The sequence below is a fragment of the Chiloscyllium plagiosum genome, chromosome 1 (genome assembly GCF_004010195.1).
Source record: "Chiloscyllium plagiosum isolate BGI_BamShark_2017 chromosome 1, ASM401019v2, whole genome shotgun sequence".
NCBI classification, from domain to species: domain Eukaryota; kingdom Metazoa; phylum Chordata; class Chondrichthyes; order Orectolobiformes; family Hemiscylliidae; genus Chiloscyllium; species Chiloscyllium plagiosum.
In genome coordinates, this window is record NC_057710.1 from 37,133,212 (window position 1) to 37,153,211 (window position 20,000).

Below are 20,000 nucleotides of genomic sequence, written 5' to 3' on the forward strand. Positions count from 1 at the left end.
TGTATGGAATGAGCTGCCAGAGGATGTGGTGGAGGCTGGTGCAATTGCAACATTTCAGAGGCTTTTGGATGGGTATATGAATAGGAAGGGTTTGGAGGGATATGGGCCTGGTGCTGTCAGGTGGGACTAGATTGGGTTGGGATATCTGGTCGCGTGGACGGGTTGGACCGAAAGGTCTGTTTCCATTTTGGAGGGATATGGGCCTGGTGCTGTCAGGTGGGACTAGATTGGGTTGGGATATCTGGTCGCGTGGACGGGTTGGACCGAACGGTTTGTTTCCATGCTGTACATCTCTATGACTCCATGAACTCACCATGGATCCCATTTGACACAATATTCTGGACCAGCTTACCACAACAGACCTTGTCAAAGCTTTGGTAAAATCCATGTAGAGAACAGAAACTGCCCTACTCTCAATCATCTTAGTCACTTCTTCAAAAACTCCATCAAATTTGTGAGAAAAGACCTCTCTTAAATTAAGTTGTGCTGTCTATCCTTAATGTGTTAATCCTCTTCCATATGCAAGTAAATCCTGTCCCTAAGAATCTTCTCCAATAATGTCCCTGCCAATGATGTAAGGCTTACTGGTCTATAATTTCCTGAATTATCTCTGTTGCACTTCTTAAACAAAGGAACAACATTGGGTATTCTGCAGTCTTTTGAGAACTTGCCTGTGGCTAAAAAGAATGCAAAGATTTCTGCCAAGGTCCCAGCAATCTCCTCGCCTGCCTCCCTCAGTATCATGGGACAGATTCCATCAGGCCCAGGGGACGTATCTACCTTAAAAAAGTTTTTCAAGACACCCCAACATCACATCCTTCCAAATATCAACATGCCATAGAATATTAATATTAACATTCCCCTCCCTAACCTTACTAATATCTATGAGCTTCTCCTTGGTAAATACCAATGCAAAATAACCACTAAGGATCTCACCCACTTGCTCTGGCTCTATGCATAAATGCCCTCTTTTGTCCTTGAGTGGACCTACCCTTTCACTAGCTACCCTCTTGTTCCTAATATATACATAACATGCCTTGAGATTCTCCTTAATCCTACTTGCCAAGAACATCTCATGGCCCCTTTCAATCCTCCCAGTTCCTTGTTTAAATTGTTTCCTGCTTCCTTTATATTCCTCAAGGGCCTTGTCTAATTTCAGTTTCCTAAACTTTATTTTTGCTTCTTTTTTCCTTTTGACTGAATTTTTCAAAATCTCTTCTCATTCAGGGTTCCTGAATCTTGCCATCCTAATCTTTCAATCTTACATGAACATGCTGGCTCTGAATTCTGAACAGCTGGCCTTTAAAAGCTCCCATGTGTCAGATATGGATTTACCCTCAAACAGTGGACCCCAATTTAAATTCTCTAGTTTTTGCTTAATACTGTTATTAGCCTTTTCCCAATTTAGCATTTTCACCCAAGGACCAGTCATATCCTTATTCATAACTGTCTAAAAAGCTTGCAGAATTAGGATTACTTTCCCCAAAATATTCCCCTGCTGAATACCTGGCCGGGCTGTTTCTCCAATACAAGGGCTGGGATGGCCCCTTCCCTAGTTCGAATATCTACATATGGTTTCAAGAATATCTACATATGCCTCCTGGATGCATCTAATGAATTCTGCCCATTTAAGCCCTTGGCACTTAATATTGGGCAAGTTAAAATCACCACTACAACAATCCTGTTGTATTTAAACATTTCCATGATCAGCCTATGTATCTGTTCTTCTGTCTCTGGCTACGCAGTGCCTTGTTGTCCATTGGACCCCTCCCACTCTGATATCTGGGGAAATTGTATAAACAGGCAAAAGGGAAAACCATTTCATTGGTTGTATGAATATGCCATCAGTGGCCATAAAATATTGATTACCAATGCTGGAGGAACTACCATTCTTGATTCCACACTGTCAATCCCGGAGAAACCTGTGAAAAACATTCTGTTGAGCTGGGTTTTGACATTGCTCTCTAATTTACATGAAATGCAGCATTTGTTTTTGGCGCAATTGCTAACAGTACTCTTTGATAACTTCTGTACATTCTGTTCATTATTATCTGGTTCAGCATTAACAATGTTGCCTTACGTACCGAAAGTATTAAATGATGGTAAGCGCTAGTGAGGGGTCATATGGGATTTAAAATATCAAGAGTCAAAATCTTCCTTTGCTCTTCTCTACATAGCTGAACATTGTTGAAAAACACAGCTAAAAGGAAAATTAATTGTCTCTCTTGTAGCTTCAAACTGTCTATTGTTAACATTCAATAAATATTGTACAAAAAGAACCATTTCATTCTTCAAGAAGGGAACTGTGAAAGTAAGAAAATGCACATTTGTTTTTTTTTTGTATTGTTGCAGATAGAAAACCAGTCATTTTTGTTCAGTTGACATACAATGTTCATGTAATCAATAGCAATATTCCTACAGAGAATAACAAAATTATGTGCTGCTGTGCGAACTGTAAGATACCGCTATCCTGTCTATTCAAATAAGCAGCACTGGACAGACCATTCAACGTAATCTCAATGTTGGGAAATGTGGATTGGACACAGCTATTTGAAAGGAAGTCCATATTTGAGATGTGGGAGGCTTTCAAAAATAGGTTAAAGATAGTGCAGGATAGGCATGTCCCGTTGAAGGCAAAAGATAGGAAGGGCAAGATTCGTGAACCGTGGATGACAGGAGAAATTGTACAACTAGCCAAGAGGAAAAGGGAAGCGTACACAAGGTCTAGGCAGCTAAGAACAGAACAGGCCCTGGAAGAATATCGGAAGAGTAGGACAAATCTTAAATGAGGAATCAAGCGGGCTAAAAGAGGTAATGAAATAGCTTTAGCAAGCAGAATTAAGGAGAATCCCAAAGCATTTTATTCTTATATAAGAAGCAAGCGGTTAACTAGAGAAAGGATTGGTCCACTAAAGGATAACGAAGGAAGGCTGTGTGTTGAACCTGAGAGAATGGATGAGATTCTGAATGATTACTTTGCATCAGTGTTCACTGAGGAGAGGAACATGATGAATCTTGAGATCAGAGATAGAAGTTGGATTACTCTGGATCACATTGGCATAAGTAGGGAAGATGTGTCGGGTAGGCTAGAGGTTATTAAGGTGGACAAACCCCTGGGACCGGATGGGATCTATCCCAGGTTGCTAGAGGTGAGAGAGGAAACAGCTGGGGCCCTGATAGATATCTTTGTGGCGTCCTTAAATACAGGTGAGGTGCCAGAGGACTGGAAGGTTTCTCATGTTGTCCCCCTGTACAAGAAGGGTAGTAGGGATGTTCCAGGTAACTACAGACCCGTGAGCCTGATGTCAGTGGTGGGAAAGTTGCTGGAGAAGGTACCGAGGGATAGGATCTATTTATATTTAGAAAAGAATGGGCTTATCAGTGATAGGCAACATGGTTTTGTGCGGGGGAGATCGTGCCTTACCAACTTAATAGAGTTCTTCGAGGAAGTGATCAAGTTGATAGATGAAGGAAGGGCTGTGGATGTCATATACACGGACTTTAGCAAGGCGTTTGATAAGGTTCCCCATGGTAGACTAATGAAGAAAGTGAAGTCACATGGTGTGCAGGGTATTCTCGCTAGGTGGATAAAGAACTGGTTGAGCAACAGGAGACAGAGAGTAGTAGTTGAAGGGAGTTTCTTGAAATGGTGAAAGCTGACCAGTGGTGTTCCTCAGGGGTCAGTGTTGAGGCCATTGTTGTTTGTAATATACATAAATGATCTGGAAGAGGGCACTGTTGGTATGATCAGTAAGTTTGCAGATGACACGACGATTGGTGGAGTAGCTGAAAGCATAAGGGACTGTCAGAGAATACAGGAGGATATAGATAGACTGGAGATTTGGGCAGAAAAATGGTAGATGGTTTTCAATCGAGACAAATGTGAGGTGATGCATTTAGGCAAGACTAATTCTAGAGCGAATTATACAATGAATGGAAGAGCCTTGGGAAAAGTTGATGGGCAGAGAAATCTGGGAGTGCAGGTCCATTGTACCCTGAAGGTTGCTGCACAGGTATTGAGTATAAGAGCAGGCAAGTCATGTTAAAATTGTACAAGACATTGGTTCAGCCGCATTTACAATACTGTGTACAGTTCTGGTCGCCACATTACCAAAAGGATGTGGATGCTTTGGAGAGGGTGCAGAGAAGACTTACGAAGATGTTGCCTGGTATGGAAGGTCATAGCTATGAAGACAGGTTCAGTAGGTTAGGTTTATTTTCATTAGAAAAAGGGAGATTGAGGGGGGACCTGATTGAGGTTTACAAAATCATGAAGGGTGTAGACAGGGTGGATAGAAACAAGCTTTTTCCCAGGGTCAAGGATTCAATAGCGAGAGGTCACCCTTTCAAGGTGAGAGGTGGAAAGTTTAAAGGGGATACACGCGGCAAATGCTTCACACAGAGTGGTGGGCATCTGGAATGCGTTGCCAGCAGAGATGGTAGAGGCAGGCACGGTAGATTCATTTAAGATGTGTCTGGACAAATGCATGAGTAGGTGGGGAGCAGAGGGATACAGATGCTTAGGAATTGGCCAACAGGTTTAGACAATACATTAGGATCAGCTGAAGCTTGGAGGGCCCAAGGGCCTGTTCCTGGGCTGTAAATTTTCTTTGTTCTTTGTTCTAGAGATCATTGCCAAAGACTTTGTAAACCAAGTCTATTTGAATATTTGAATAAAATATGAAAGTCATGCTGAACATTTTGTGCTTAGGTTACATTTGCAGTATGGTGTACTGTTTTAGGCATGATGTGGAGGTGCCGGTGTTGGATTGGGGTGAACAAAGTTAAAAAATCACACAACACCAGGTTATAGTCCAAGAGGTTTATTTGGAAGCACTAGCTTTCAGAGCACTGCTTCTTCATCAGGTAGCTGGTGGGGCAGGATCATAGGACACAGAATTTATAGCAAAAGATCAAAGTGTCATACAACTAATGCAATGTATTGAACAAACCTAGATTGCTATTTAGTCTTTAATCACTCAGAATGAGGATGCAGGTTTCCATTCATTAATATGTAAATCCCAGAATTTCTTTCAAGCCACAGTCCTGAGACAACTTAAGGTTTTGTCAGTGTAAACAAATGGTTACATCTCAGCTTAGACAATGCATTAAAGTGTGTGGTAAAAGTCTGTCTGTCTGTATTGCTCAAAAAGCACACAATCTGTATTCTATTTTGTTCAAAAAGCATACAAACTGTAGGCAGTCAGTCCATGTGACATTTTATAAATTCCTACTTTGGAAATAGAACCAGTCTGACTCAGTTGGGATAAACAGACTCTAACCTCCTACCTTTAATACACCTGAGCTGAGATGTAACTCTTTTTATACTGATAAAACCTTAAATTGTCTCGGGACTGACTTGAAAGAAGGTCTGGGATTTACATATTAATCAATCGAAACCTGCATCCCCATTCTAAGTGATTAAAGACTTAACAACAATCTAGGTTTGTCGAATACACTGCATGTGTTGTTTGACACTTTGGTCTTTTGCTATAAATTCTGTGTCTTATGATCTTGCCCCACTAGCTACCTGATGAAGGACCAGCACTCCCAAAGCTTGTACTTTCAAATAACCTATTGGACCATAATCTGGTATTGTGTGATTTTTAACTTTATTCTTGGCACCACACATTAAGAAAGATATCAAGGCCTTGGGGAGATTGCAGAGATTTATGATGCTAGCACCAGGGGTGAGAGACTACAATTAAGCACAGAGATTGAACAAGTTAAGATTGTTTTCCTGCAATCAGAAAAGATAAAATTGAGATCATATAGAGTTATTCAAAATTATGATCAATTTTAACGGAGTAAACCAGCAGGAATGGTCACCTCTAGTCAGTGTGTCAGTGATAAAGTAGAAAATTTGACAAAAGATGTTCGGGGAAATGAGATTTTCACTTACATCAGAAGATTGTTAAAATCTTGAACACACTACTTGAAAGGACTCTGAAATCAGATTTCATAAGTCTTGTCAAAAATGCATATTGAGAAGGAACAATTTGCATCATTATTGAGAAAATGCTGAGCTCTGGGACTGAATTAGATCACACCTTTAAAGTGTTGCCACAACCACCCCTGGTTTAATGTCCTGCTTCTTTTTGTGTAACTACATGATACCATAAACACTGCACCCACTGCAGGATGATTGGTCTCATAAATTTGATTTCTCCCCCACTGCACCCCTCGCCAATTCTCTATACTCCTCTTGTGTGTTGTTCAGTTGGTAGCATCCTTCCGTCTGAACCGAAATTTTCTGAGTTCAAGTCATATTCCTGCATCAAAATCAAAGCTAAAACTCCAGTCCACTGTTTTACTGTCAAGAGTGCTATCTTTTTCATGATTTGAAGATGCCGGTGTTGGACTGGGGTGTACAAAGTTAAAAATCACACAACACTAAACCTGTTGGACTATAACCTGGTGTTGTGTGATTTTTATCTTTTTCATGGTTACTAAATGGAGATCCCATCTGCCTTCTCACCAGAATGGGTAAAAAGACTCTATTTAGCAAAAGTGCATCAAAGCTATCCCACCATCTGGCCAATATTTATATCCGAGTCAGCATGACAAACTCACGTGATCTGATCAAGACACATTGCTATTTGTGAGAGCTTACTGTGTGCAAGTTGGTTGACACTCGTCAGACATTCCAACAGCAACTATACTTCGTTAGTATTTTAATTCAGAAGCTGTAAAATGATTTGGGACATTCTGCGGTCAGAAAAAGCGCTGTATAAGTGCAAAACATGCTTTCATCATCCTGTTTCACATTCACTGTTTTGTCATCTATTGATAAGCATTTTACTTGAAAAGAGAACTATAGAGGTACAACTGTATATTGTACTTTATTGTCTTGCAATAATTGAACCATTAATGATTTAAATTGTGACCTATTTCCAAAGAAGAGTGATACTGGTCTTGAAACACTAACTCTGTTTATCGCTCACCAGACATTGCCTGACATGCTGAGTTTCTCCAGCACTTTCTGTTTCATTTCAAATTTTTGCTTTGTAGTTATGAATTTAAACAGAAATGTAGCAGTCAACTGTTCCCTGGTGCATTCTCCATGGCAACACCTCTAAATATTTGATTTCAGTTGCCAACTATTCAACACCTTTTCAAGCGCTATAAATTATTGTTCCCTTTAAAATGTTGTTTTGTTGTGATTCTGTCCTGATGAGTACAAGATGAAAAGCTTCAACAGTATGTCTCTTTCCTCAATAACATTTTAAATTAAAGAATCATTTTTATTTGAAACATTTTCAGAATGTGTGTTACTCGTACTGCTCTGAATTTGCATCTTTTGCGTTGAAAGTTAAAAAAGCAGAACAATGGTAGAAATGCAACCACACATTTTTTTCCATTAGCATAATGGTTCATGCACTAAGAACAGGAGTGTAATGAAACCATTGATTTCCATTACCGATTCTATCTGTTTAGTCCAGACAGAGCATAGGAAGGCAGTTAGAGCATAGGAAAAGGCATAGGACAATGTTAGAGGAGTCAATGGTGCATATAGAAACTTAAAGTTACTGTAAGGAGATAGCTAATGAAGGGTGGAATGAAGGCATGGAAGAATTTAAAAGTTAGAGCAAGAATTTTGATGTCAGAATTCTAGACCACAAAAGAAAAGCCCTCTGGGAATGATGGGAACAGTACCATAATGGTTATGTTACTGGACTAGTCATCCAGAGTTCTGATGACTGACCTATGGATGTGAGTTCAAATCCCACCTGATTCTAGGGAATCTCAAATTAATTTAAAAGTGAATATATCTGGACTTAACAGATAGAATCGGTAATGGAAATCCTACATTACCAAAAGCCCTTTAGGAACTACATCTGCTTACTCCAGCCAGTCCAGATGGCTCGTAATATGGTTGACTCTTAAAAAGTCTTTGAGTCAATCTTAGCAAGGTATTCAGTTGAAGAGAATTCATTTTCATAGAATCCCTACAGTGTGGAAGCAGACCATGATTTCGAAGCTCCTTGGATGCTGCCTGAATTGCTGTGCTCTTCCAGCACCACTAATCCAGAATCTGGTTTCCAGCATCTGCAGTCATTGTTTTTACCCCATTTGGCCAACACGTCCACCCTGACCCTTTGAAGAGCATCCCACCCTGACCCACACCCTACCCTATCCCTGTAACCCTGCAATTCCCATGGCTAATCCACCTAGCCTGCGCATCCCTGGACATTATGAGCAATTTAACATGGCTAATCCACCTAACCTGCACATCTTTGGACTGTGGGAGGAAACCTGAGCAACCAGAAGAAACCCACACAGACACAGGGAGAATGTGCAAACTCCACACAGGCAGTCAACCAAGGGTGGAATCAAACCCAGGTACCTGGTGTTATGAGGCAGCAGAGCTAACCACTGAGCCACCATACTGCCCAGATATCCATCTTCTCTTGGAATATGCCTTATATGGCAATCTGGAGAGAGATCTTGTGTGCTCTTATTGATGTTCATCCCAACGGCTGTGTTGGACGATTTTACAGTCTATTCTCAGCAATGCTCATAGGGACAAACATTAGCTTTGGCTGGAGAACAGTTCAGTTGGTGAAAGATGCCATTTGGTCTGCCCAAAACTTGCTAGTCTTCCAATGCACAGAGTTGTCCTCAAATGAGTCCTGCAGATTTGCACATTTAAAAGTCCAGAGCTGCATGCTGAGGGACACGAGAAAGTTTGGGGTCCTGCTGCAAAAGAGGTCTCTGTCTATGTTCTTCCAGCCATAGTACATCAAGAGGCTGGTATCCATAGAACCCCTTGGACTGTCTGCCTGTCAAGGAGTGTATGTTGTGAATATTAAAAGTGGAACATGGAGTGAAGTTTATTTCTATTGTACAATTTGTAATTTTCAAGCTGTAATGTTGAGACACCCAAGAGTACAAAATGCTGTACGGGAACAAGTAAATGTTTGTTTCTGTTTGTAACGAGTGTAATGTACTTTTACAAATTTTATGAATAAACTATATTTTTGCAGTAAATGATTCAGGATGACCAATAAAGAAATTTTGCTTCTGCTAGCAATGCCTACATCCTATAAATGAATAAATAAAAATAATTTATACAAATTAAAAATCAAGCTGCAGCATTTTGAAAGAATTGAAGCTTGTTGCTGTTTAAGAGACCATTGTGATTAACTCTTGAGATAACAAAGGCATGAACCACACCTCTCTTATTCTTTCATAGGATATGGATGTCACTGGTTAGGCCAACATTTATTGTCCTTGAGAATGAGGCAGTGAGCCTCCTTGAATCACTGCAATCCCATTTGTGCGGACATAGTCACAGTACTGTTAGGAAAGAAACTCCAGACATTTGGTCCATTGACAGGAAGGAACAGTGATACAGTTCCAAGTTGGGTTGGTTACTGATATGGCGAGATTGAAGACATGGTGGCTGTATTTGCAGATGGCACAAAGGGAGGCAGGAAAGAGTGTTGTGAAGGTGACATAGACAGATTAGTTTGCATCCTTGTATGTTAAGGGAGTGGACAAAATTGTAGGAAATCAAGTTCTGTATAATGTGAGAAATGTAGAGTTTTTCACTTTGGCAGGGAGATTGAAAAAGCAGAGTATTACTAATATGGATAATGGCTGCAGAATTCTGAGGCATCTAGAATTGGGAGGGATCTAGGTGTTCTAGTTCATGTAATCAGGCGATACTACCCTTATTATGAGATAAATTGTATGTATAAGCAAGAATGTTGTGCTTTAGTTGGGCATTGATGAGACCACATCTTGAATATTGTTTACACTTTTGGTGACCTGTTTAAGGAAGGATGTACATGTGTTCAAATGAGTTTACTGGATTGATACCTGGAATGAATAGTTTGATAATGTGAAAAGGTTGGACAGCCTGGACTTGTTTTTACTGGAGTTCAGCAGAGTGAGGAATGATTTAATTGAAGTTCATAAGATCCTGATTGATCTTGACAAGATGGATAGGGAAGGGATCTCTTGTGTGAGTTCAGAAATAAGGAACACATTTAAGATTGGGAGTCTTCCTTTTAGGACAGTACTGAGGAGAATTTCTCTGAGTGTTGTACAACTTTAGAATTCTCTGCCTCAAAAAGTGGCGGAGGTTGGGTCATTGAATATTTTTAAGGCACAGGTAGATAGATCCTTGATAGGCAATGGAAACATAGATGATTGGGATAGATAGGATTGTCCAATTTGGAATTCAAATGGATTAGCCATAATCTTATTGAATGGAAGAGATAATGGCCTACCTTTGCACCTAATGCATGTTTTTATAGTACTTGGAAGGAAATTTGCAGAAGGTGTTGTTCTCATTGGATCTGCTGTTCTCGTCCTTCTCAATGATAGCTCTTGTCGGGTTGGAAGGTGCTGTCAGAGCAGCCTTGGTAAGCTGGTGCAGTGCATCATGTATATGGTACATATGATTGCTGCTGTGTATGCATGGTGGAGGGAGTGACTGTTGAAGATGATGGATGGGCTGCTTTGTTCTGGATGGTGTCAAGCCTCTTGAGTGTTTTAGAAGCTGCACTCATCCAGTTAACCGTGGGGCATTTCATCTCACTCTTGATTGTGCCTCATAGTTAGAGAAGATGTTGGGGAATCAGGGGAGTGAATTAATTACTTCAGAATTCCCCGAAATTTTGTGTGGCTGGTCCAGTGATATATTTCCAAGTCAAGATGGCAATTGGCATGGAGGAGGATTGCAGGTGATATTGTTGATGGTGAGAAAGGTAGCAGGGGAGGTGGAAAGAAAACATCTTATTACATTTTAAGCAGAAAGTCTAAATTTGTCACTACCACAAAGGAATTCCAAACAGATGAATGTAAGAGTGAATAAGAAACTCAGATGTTCAGCATTACTGGGATATGCATTGGGAATTTCAACTTACAGTTATATTTTAAAAACATGCACTATGATTAAAAAGTCCAAGGCTCAGCAATAACTAACATACAGTAGAGAAAACCCTTTGGTATGATGGTTGAGTCAACTAGGGTGTGATTTGGCAAAACATGTATACGGAAAATCCCAGGGTATTGAAGAATCTGGGTCTTACTATGAGGGATTTTCCATTTCAATCAAGGCATTCCATACGTCGATGTCCTTGAATTCATTCACATGATTACATATTGACATCTAGTGCAATGCAAGATATTTAACAAAGGCTTGCAACATTACGCTACAGCAAGAAAATTTTCATATATTCTTCTCTGCACTTTTAACACTACTGGATACACTTGCTGGGTTGGGGACTATTTTTAGTTGACAATAAAGTAAGAATATAACAGATCATATTATCTAGATGCAGACTTTACTCAGTAAGTTGTGTCAAAACCTGAGATAGGCATTTTGTTATAATCATGTATTAATCATATACTTTCTCTGGCTTATTGTGTTACAGTGAATTCTTACTTGGTAAAACATTACTACAACTTAGTGGGTTTTATGTGATTGTACAGTATTCAGCTTAATTATAGAATGCTCAGTATTAAAAATATAAATCACTCTGAAGCTTATCTTTGGCCTATAAAATGTCTCCGATGAGGATTATGATTGTTCCTGCTTACAATTAATCTGGTGCTGTTCCATGGCGAGGCCTAGGAAGCATAAGAGTGAGTTGAGTGAGTGGAGATGCTGCACATGCAGCATGAATCTTGAGCTACTCAGGCCACAGAGATCAATGGGATGAGCTTTCAGAGCCCACAACCATCATTTTCTCTAGCTGAAGGGTCTCTTCACATTATCACAGTGCTCATGAAGAAATTCACACAGTGTAAGGTGAGTACTCAAAATGAAGGAAACTATTGCAGAATGTCACATCATAACAAATTCCTTGCCTCGGGTGTAGTGGCAATTGCTAATACAAATGGAACGTTAAGATCTGTAAATGGATCTGTAAGAAACTAAATCCAAATTCTGATAAATGGAGTCAATGGGGTCATTCTTTTCATTACAGAGATGTCTAGGTAAAGGGTCAAGTGCAGAATGTTAATAAGGATGAAAGTCAGAGAAACCTGGATATTTGTGATTAATGGCACCAAATTTAGCATTTTGGGGAGGAAGGAAGAATAGAAATTAAAGAATTTCACTGTTTTGTGGTCTCAGAATTTTGAGTTAGAGTCCAGTTGAAGAAAATGATATGGATTGCAAGTTAAATATAACTGAAAAGATATGCAATTAAGGGTTGTTGACTTATAACTGCTGCCTATATTTGTAAATGCAAGCAATATTCATATGAAAAAATGCAAGGGGAAGATAAAAAATAAGGTGTCATTCGAATAGTTCGAGGAACGTTTGTAAGGCTGCGATTGGTTAATGTGAATAGTGCAATGCAATGATCATTTGATTGGATATTTTATCCAGGGGCAGCAAATATGAACTTTAGGATAAAATTGGACATGGCTGGGTTTTGCACTGCAGTCATGTAAGCATGAGGGTTATAAGGTTCCAAGGACAAGACCTTTATAGCTAGCTAGTCACTTTCATTAACACAGCAACAATCAGCTCCTTCAGGAGAAGATGGGATAACTGAGGGTTAGAAATGCAAGCCTGAATTGTAAGTAAATTTCTATCTTATCAGATTGAAATTCAGTGTGTGAAAGTAAAAGGATGGAGGCACTGTACGTGTCTGCCAGCTTCCCCTCAGCAAGGTCATGTCACAAGGCCAGCAAAGCTCTCCTGCTAACACAGGTAAATGTCATTGCACTTTAAGTACATTGGGTGTCCCACAATAATTATCTCTGTACTGTCCTATTTGTAGAATTACTGGAGGAGTTCACTCCGTTTGTCGAAAGACTGTGCCTTGATGAGAATTTTATCGATATAAGTCAACTGGTGGAGAAGAGACTACAGCGAATAGGAACTGGTGGTGTCATCCCAGCAAACGTGTTTGTCTCTGGTCATGTGTATGGTAACCAAAGTAGGTAAAATTCCTTAGCAATTACAGGTCACATGTTTAGCTGCCTAGACCCTCAACACGAGAGTTTCCTCTTCATCTGTCTCTACCTCATTACCTCATGCTCTTCCTTTAAGATGTTCCTTGAAGGCTCTTTGACTGAGCTTCTGGTTGCCTGTACTTCTATCTCCTATGATGCTGTTCTGTCTGATGTGCCTTGGGACATTTCGGTAGGTGTCTTGTAAATACAGCTTGCTGTTGTTGTAGGTACAGCCATCATTCAGCTGTAAAATCTAGGGACTGCCCATATCAGTTTGTCAGAAATATGAACATAATTTTTACACATGCCTATTAGAGCAGCTGCATTGATATACATTTAATCTTGTCCTTGCATGAAAACCACACATCTGTATTTTTCAGCAAGTCTGACAGGATAATTGGTAAATGCAGGATCTACCATTTTTAAAAATGTATATTTGAGCCTGACAAAAGTGTAAGAGACACTGATGCCAGTTATAGCATATTCTAAACTGGTCACTAAGCTGACTCAGCACAGAAGAGATACCTGCTGCTGTGGTTCTGTTCGCCGAGCTGGAAGTTTTTGTTGCAAACGTTTCGTCCCCTGTCTAGGTGACATCCTTAGTGCTTGGGAGCCTCCTGTGAAGCGCTTCTGTGGTGTTTCCTCCGGCAATTATAGTGGCCTGTCCCTGCCGATTCCGGTTGTCAGTTTCAGCTGTCCGCTGTAGTGGCCGGTATATTGGGTCCAGGTCGATGTGTTTGTTGATGGAGTTTGTGGACTCATGCTGGGTATCGGGTCCTTCGTTCTGGTGAGTTGTTGTCTGAGTGTGGCTGTTGGTTTGTGTGCTGTTATAAGTCCTAGTGGTCGCAGTAGTCTGGCTGTCATTTCAGAGATGTTCTTGATGTATGGTAGTGTGGCTAGTCCTTTGGGTTGCGGCATGTCCTCGTTCTGTTGTCTAGGACAAACAGGAAGACAGCTAACAGGAAGACAGGAAGACCTGGACCCAATATACCGGCCACTACAGCGGACAGCTGAAACTGACAACCGGAAGCGGCAGGGACAGGCCACTATAAATGCCTTAGGAAACACCACAGAAGCGCTTCACAGGAGGCTCCCAAGCACTGAGGATGTCACCTAGACAGGGGACGAAACGTTTGCAACAAAAACTTCCAGCTCGGCGAACAGAACCACAACAACGAGCACCCGAGCTACAAATCTCCTCACAAACTTAGAAGAGATACCTTTTTGATATCTTAAATCCAAAAAGCAGCACATGGGAGGAGAGAGAGCAATTGTAGAGAACAGAGTGAAGGAAATAGAGAGCATTACAGAGAGAGAGAGAGAGAGAGAAAGACAATAAAACGGAGCAAGGGGAGGAGAGAATAGTGCGGAGATCGAGAGTCCAGAAAACAGAACAGGGTATAGCTCTGTGGCTCAGTGGGTAGCACTGCTGCCTCACGCGCCAGAGACCCGAGTTCGAATCCAGCCTGGGGTGACGGTCTGTGTGGAGTTTGCACATTCTCCCTGTGTCTGCGTGAGTTTCTTCCAAGTGCTCTGGATTCCTCCCACAATTCAAAGATGTGCAGGTTAAGTGAATTGGCTATGCTAAATTGCCCATAGTGTTCAGAGATGTGGAATTTAGGTGCATTGGTTAGGGGTAAATATAGAGTAATAGGGTAGGGGAATGGGCCTGGGTGGATTACTCTTCCGAGGGTCAGTGTAGACTTGATGGGCCAAAGGGCCTGTTTCCACACTGTAGGGATTTTATGATTCTATGAAAACATACCTGACTTGGAACTGCGTAATTGTTCCCTTCACCGTCACTGTATCAAAATTCTGGAACTCCCTTCCAAATAACAGTGTTGGCGTCCCTACAACCCAAGGACAGAAACATTCTAAGAAGGTAGCTCACTGCTAACTTCTCCAGGGTATTTAGGGATGTGCAAAAAAATGCTGGCCTCGTCATCTGGGCCAACATTGTATGAACAAATTTTTTTTAAAAAGCATTTCAGAGAAAGTTCACTTGAATCATTTTTGAAATGAAAGAGTTATCTTATATTGGACCTTTACTCTTAAGTGTTTACAAGAATGAGGGTAGTATTTTTGAAACCAGGATCTGGAGGGGACTCGGTAGTGTCTGGGGACTGGGAGAGTGTTCCCTTTTGTGGGAAAGACTAAAACTGGATGTAGGTTTGCTTGCTGACCTGGAAGGTTCGTTTTCAACCATTTCGTCACCAGACTAGGTAACATCATCAGTGAGCCTCCGAATGAAGCACTGGTGGCATAGCCCACTTTCTATTTATGTGTTTAGGGTTCTTTGGGTTAGTGAGGTCATTTGCTGTGGTGACATCATTTCCTGTTCTTTTTCACAAGGCTTGGTAAATGGGATTCAAGTCAATGTGTTTGTTGATAGAGTTCCGGTTAGAATGACATGCTTCTAGGAATTCTTGTGCTCTGTCTGTTTGACTTGCCTTGGGATGGATGTGTTGTCCTAGTCGACTGGGAAAACATATCCATCCTAGGACAAGCCAAGACAAACATGTTGTCACTGTATGACACACGAGCTAGCACAGCTGTGGATCAGTACTTTTTAATACCTTCTAAGTCCATCAAAGTTTAAAGAACTTTCTAATATTTCTTCAAAGTGTCAATCCCAGAGTTTATTCATTTTTCTTTGCAATTTAATGCCTGTCATTACATCTATAAACACTGAAATAAAACAAAGAACTGCTAAGAGCTGGAGATCTGAAACTAAAACAGAAAATTGCTGGTGAAACTCAGCAACTGCTCTGATGAAGAGTCACCAGACTCGAAATGTTAACTCTGCTTTCTTCCCATCTTTAAAAGCTCTGTCTGTGTGCACTTCCTCTCAATGCTGCATCATATTTCCGGCACTACACTCTGGTAAAATTGTTTACTTTACTTTCATGGCACAAGATACTTTCAGGCAACAATTTGTTCCAGATAACCTCTTGACAGCCAGCTCAAAAGCGCAAAAAAACTGGAAATGCTGGAGCCACAATGCACAGTGTCTGAAATTAATCAACAAAGAAAATCCATCTCCAATGTGAAAAGCAAATAAGATTTCAACAAATATATGCTCACTGTGTACCTAACGTCAACAGGACTTTGTCCCCTGAACAGGAGTTGTGGCACCTTGGCTGAAGAATAAAATTTGTGTGAGCTTATCTTGTAGTTGTGGGTATGTTCACTGAGCTGGGAAGTTGATTTGCAGATGTTTCGTCCCCTGTCTGGGTGACATCTTCAGTGCTTTGGAGCCTCCTGTGAAACGCTGCTGTACTGTATCCTCCGGAATTTACTTGGTTCCGTTTCTGCCGCTCCTGGTTGGTCATTGCCATGGTTTGTGTTTTTGGTCTAGGCCTATGTTAATGCAGACCATGGATGAGGGCCATGCGTGTGAAATTCTCTGGCTGTCCTCTGTTTAGATTGTCCTGTGATTGTTGTGTTGTTCCAGTCGAATTTGTGATCGTTGTCATCTGCGAGTGTGGCTACCAAGGATAGCTGGTCATGGCGTTTAGTGGCTAGTTGGTGTTCGTGGATGTGGATTGCTAGTTGTCTGCCTGTTTGTCCTATATAGTGCTTTGTGCCGTCTTTGCATGAAATCTTGTAAATGACGTTTAATCTTGCACATAATGGGTGTCGGGTCTTTTTGTTTGGGTGAGTTGTGAAATGCTGCTGTACTGTGTCTTCTGGAATTTATTTGGTTCCATTCCTGCTGCTTCTGGTTGCTGGTTCTGGTTGTTCATTGTAGTGGCTGGTATATTGGGTCTTTGTTCATGGAGTGCCAAGTTTCTAGAAATTCTTTGGCTATCCTCTGTTTAGCTTGTCGTATTATCGTTGTGTTGTCCCAGTCGAATTTGTGGTCCTTGTCATCTGTGTGTACGGCTAGTAGGGACATGTGTTCTGGTGAGTAGAACAAAAGACCCAGTACCCATCAAGTGCAAGTCAAATGTAGTTTACAAGATTCCATGCAAAGATGGCACAAAATACTATCTAGGACGAAGAGGCACACAACTAGCGATCCACATCCACGAACACCAACTGGCCACTAAACTCCACAACCAGCTGTCCTTGCATAAACACAGATGACAGGGACCACAAATTCAAATGGAACAACAGAACAATCATAGGACAAGCTCAGCAGAGGACAGCCAGAGAATTTCTAGAAGCTTGGCACTCACCCACAGACTCATCAACAAGCACATAGATCTAGACCCAATATAACAGCCACTACAATGAAGTGCCGTAACTGGCAACCGGAAGCAGCAGGAACAGAACCAAATTTCAGAAAATACAACACATCAGCGCTTCACAGGAGGCTCCAAAGAACTGAAGATGTCACACAGATAGGTGACATCTGCAAATCAACTCCCCAGCTCGGCGAACATACCCACAACTACAGAAACCAACACCCGAGCTACAAATCTGTACGCAAACCTTGAGCTTATATTATCTTCCTTTCTGTTTAAAACCCGTATGATCTTTCTTTTCCTGACCAATGTGGCAAGATCTGTTGTGTTATGTACAAATTGTTATACTTGAATTTTACAGCCCCTCCAACCAAGTGAAGTTTTTATGATGGGAGGGGGTATCAGGACATGTAAAATATGACTGGTGACAAAGCTCACCGCATTCCCAGCCAGTCAAACAAGGTCAACACAGTGAAAGGGTGGGTACCAAAATTGACAGACATTTTCAAAATGATATTAATGATTTGTTCACAACTCAGTTGACCCAAATATTACACTGTCTACGCCATAATACAGTTGGCATAAACAGGAGGCAAGAGTAGGTTCAGTTTTTCTTTTAAACTAGATGTTTTAAAACTCAAGGAGGAAGGGACAGGATTACATCCTCAATGGGATTCCATGCAGACATCGGAGCCATGGCTTTTTCCCCCATTGTCCAAGATGTCAGCCTCACTCATTGTCAGTCACTGCCTGGCCATCAGAACCCACCTCTCACATCCTCCCTGTGTTCTCTTTTCCTATCCTGTCCGAAACCCAGGATGTACCCACGGCTGTCTTCATCCTGTTATGGACTAAGCCAGACCACTCAAAACATTCTTAAGCAGGCAACCCTGACCATAACTTTACAATTTGTTTTGGTAAGTGTACAGTGAAAATTACCTAGAGTAAGTTGGCTAGGTTGACTACCAGGTTTTAAAATAGACAAAAATTTATTCACACAATTACACAGTGAAATACAAAGAACAGGGTAAAGAACCCCTACTGAATTCAATCTATCCAAACTAGACTTAATTATGCTATTCCGAATATACACAACAGAGAGAGTGAGAGAGAGAGAGACCTGACCACTCCCCTTTCATTATACGGGTCACTTCTAAAACATGACCACTTTGGCCTGAAGTCTCATCAGTTTACATATAAACAAAAGGTCTCTCAACATCCTTTTTCATCTCTGTACCAAATAGCCACCTCAGACACAGGAGGGTTTTATGACCCCTCTAAAAAAAAACCAAGGACACAGTATCCTTGAGAAAAGGAACACCTTTTAGAAAAAGGACCAGTTTTGTGATACCTCTGCCTTTAAAAAATGAATTATCAATATCAAAAGATGGCTTCATTTTTAAAACCCTTCAAAAACAAACTGGTTAATAGTCTAAATCACACATGTACACTATACTAACTATAAACATGCAAACATGCAGAACCACATGTGAATTCAGGCCATGGCACACTTGCCACCGAATGTCCCCGTATCTCATTCAAGTCTCGATAACACATGGACAATCATGTTTTCGCGCCCTGCCACACGTACAATTGTCAAACTGAATGGCTGCAACAACAAGCTCCATCTAAACAGTCTGGCATTTTTGTCTTTAATGATCAGTGTATATGATTGTCTCAGATGCATTGCTGGTAATATAAACACTGAAATGTTGTAATGCCAACACCAAGCTTAAAGAGTCTTTCTCCACCATTGAATATTTCTGTTGATGAACGTTCAACTTCCTGGAAAAATACCCGATGGGTCTTTCTATTCCCTGGTCATCCTCCTGCAGGACCAATGCACCGACACCCACATCACTGGCATCAATAGCCACCTTGAAAGGCTTTGTGTAATCTGTTGTGGCTAATACTGGGACAGTGGTTAACATAGTTTTTAGGCTGTCAAATGCCTTTTGTCAGTCCACTGTCCACTGAAACTTCTTGCCCTGTTTTAACAATTCAGTGATACTGCTAAAGTTCAGCACAAACGTTCAGTAAAATCTACTCAACCCCAGGAACCATAGTACTGCTTTTTTCATTGACGATGTGGGAAATTCCATAATTACTTTCATTTTCGCATCCCATGGGGCTATTTGTTCATGTCCAATAACATGGCCGAAGAAGGTGACTTGGGCTTTGGCGATTTCACTTTAACTAGGTTTACCTTCAAGCCTGCCATCCGAAGTTAATCGAATAAGTCCAATAAATGCTGTAAATGTTCCTTCCATGAGTGACTAAATATCATCAGGTCATCAATATAAACAACACAATTGAATAACCCGGCAATGACCTTATTAGTTAGTCTGTAAAATGTGGCTGGAGCGTTTTTCATACCAAATGGAATGACTTTGAATTGATATAGTCCATTTGGTGTTATGAAAGCCAAAATTGTCTTTGCTGTCTCTGACAGACGTAATTGCCAGTAGCCTTTGAGCAGGTCCAACTTAGAAATGGAAGTTGCTTGTCCTACTTTTTCAATACAGTCCTCCAACCATGCAATTGGATATGCATCAGTCTTTGTAATGCACTGATTTTGTGATAGTCCACACATAACTGTTGGGTACCATCTGGCTTTGGCACCATGACTATGGGTGAGCTCCAGTCATTTTGATTATGCCATCTTGGAGCATGCGCTCTATCTCCTTCTGAACCTGTGCCAACTTTAGAGGGTTATGCCAATAAGGATATTCCTTAATCAGAAAAGTATCTCCTATCTCTACATCAGGCACAATTAGATTAGTACTTCCCAGTTTATTTCTGCATATCTCCCCATGTGATACTAATAAATTTTTCAGGTCATTTTGATTTTCTGTTGGAAGGTAACTCAATAATTTATCCAATTTTTGA

At 40.9% G+C, this 20,000-nt stretch overlaps 1 protein-coding gene across 2 annotated transcripts in view; it reads left to right on the forward strand.

Moving 5' to 3' along the window:
• Positions 1 to 20,000, forward strand: part of poli (polymerase (DNA directed) iota) — a 79,807-nt gene that overhangs the window by 33,999 nt on the left and 25,808 nt on the right. The window contains exon 4 of one of the 2 annotated variants that reach the window (XM_043721093.1): positions 12,747 to 12,905. The exons of the other annotated variant lie outside the window; for it this stretch is intronic. Within the exon in view, the coding sequence (XP_043577028.1) occupies positions 12,747 to 12,905 (159 nt within the window). The remainder of the gene's footprint in view (positions 1 to 12,746; positions 12,906 to 20,000) is intronic. 2 annotated transcript variants of the gene reach the window in all.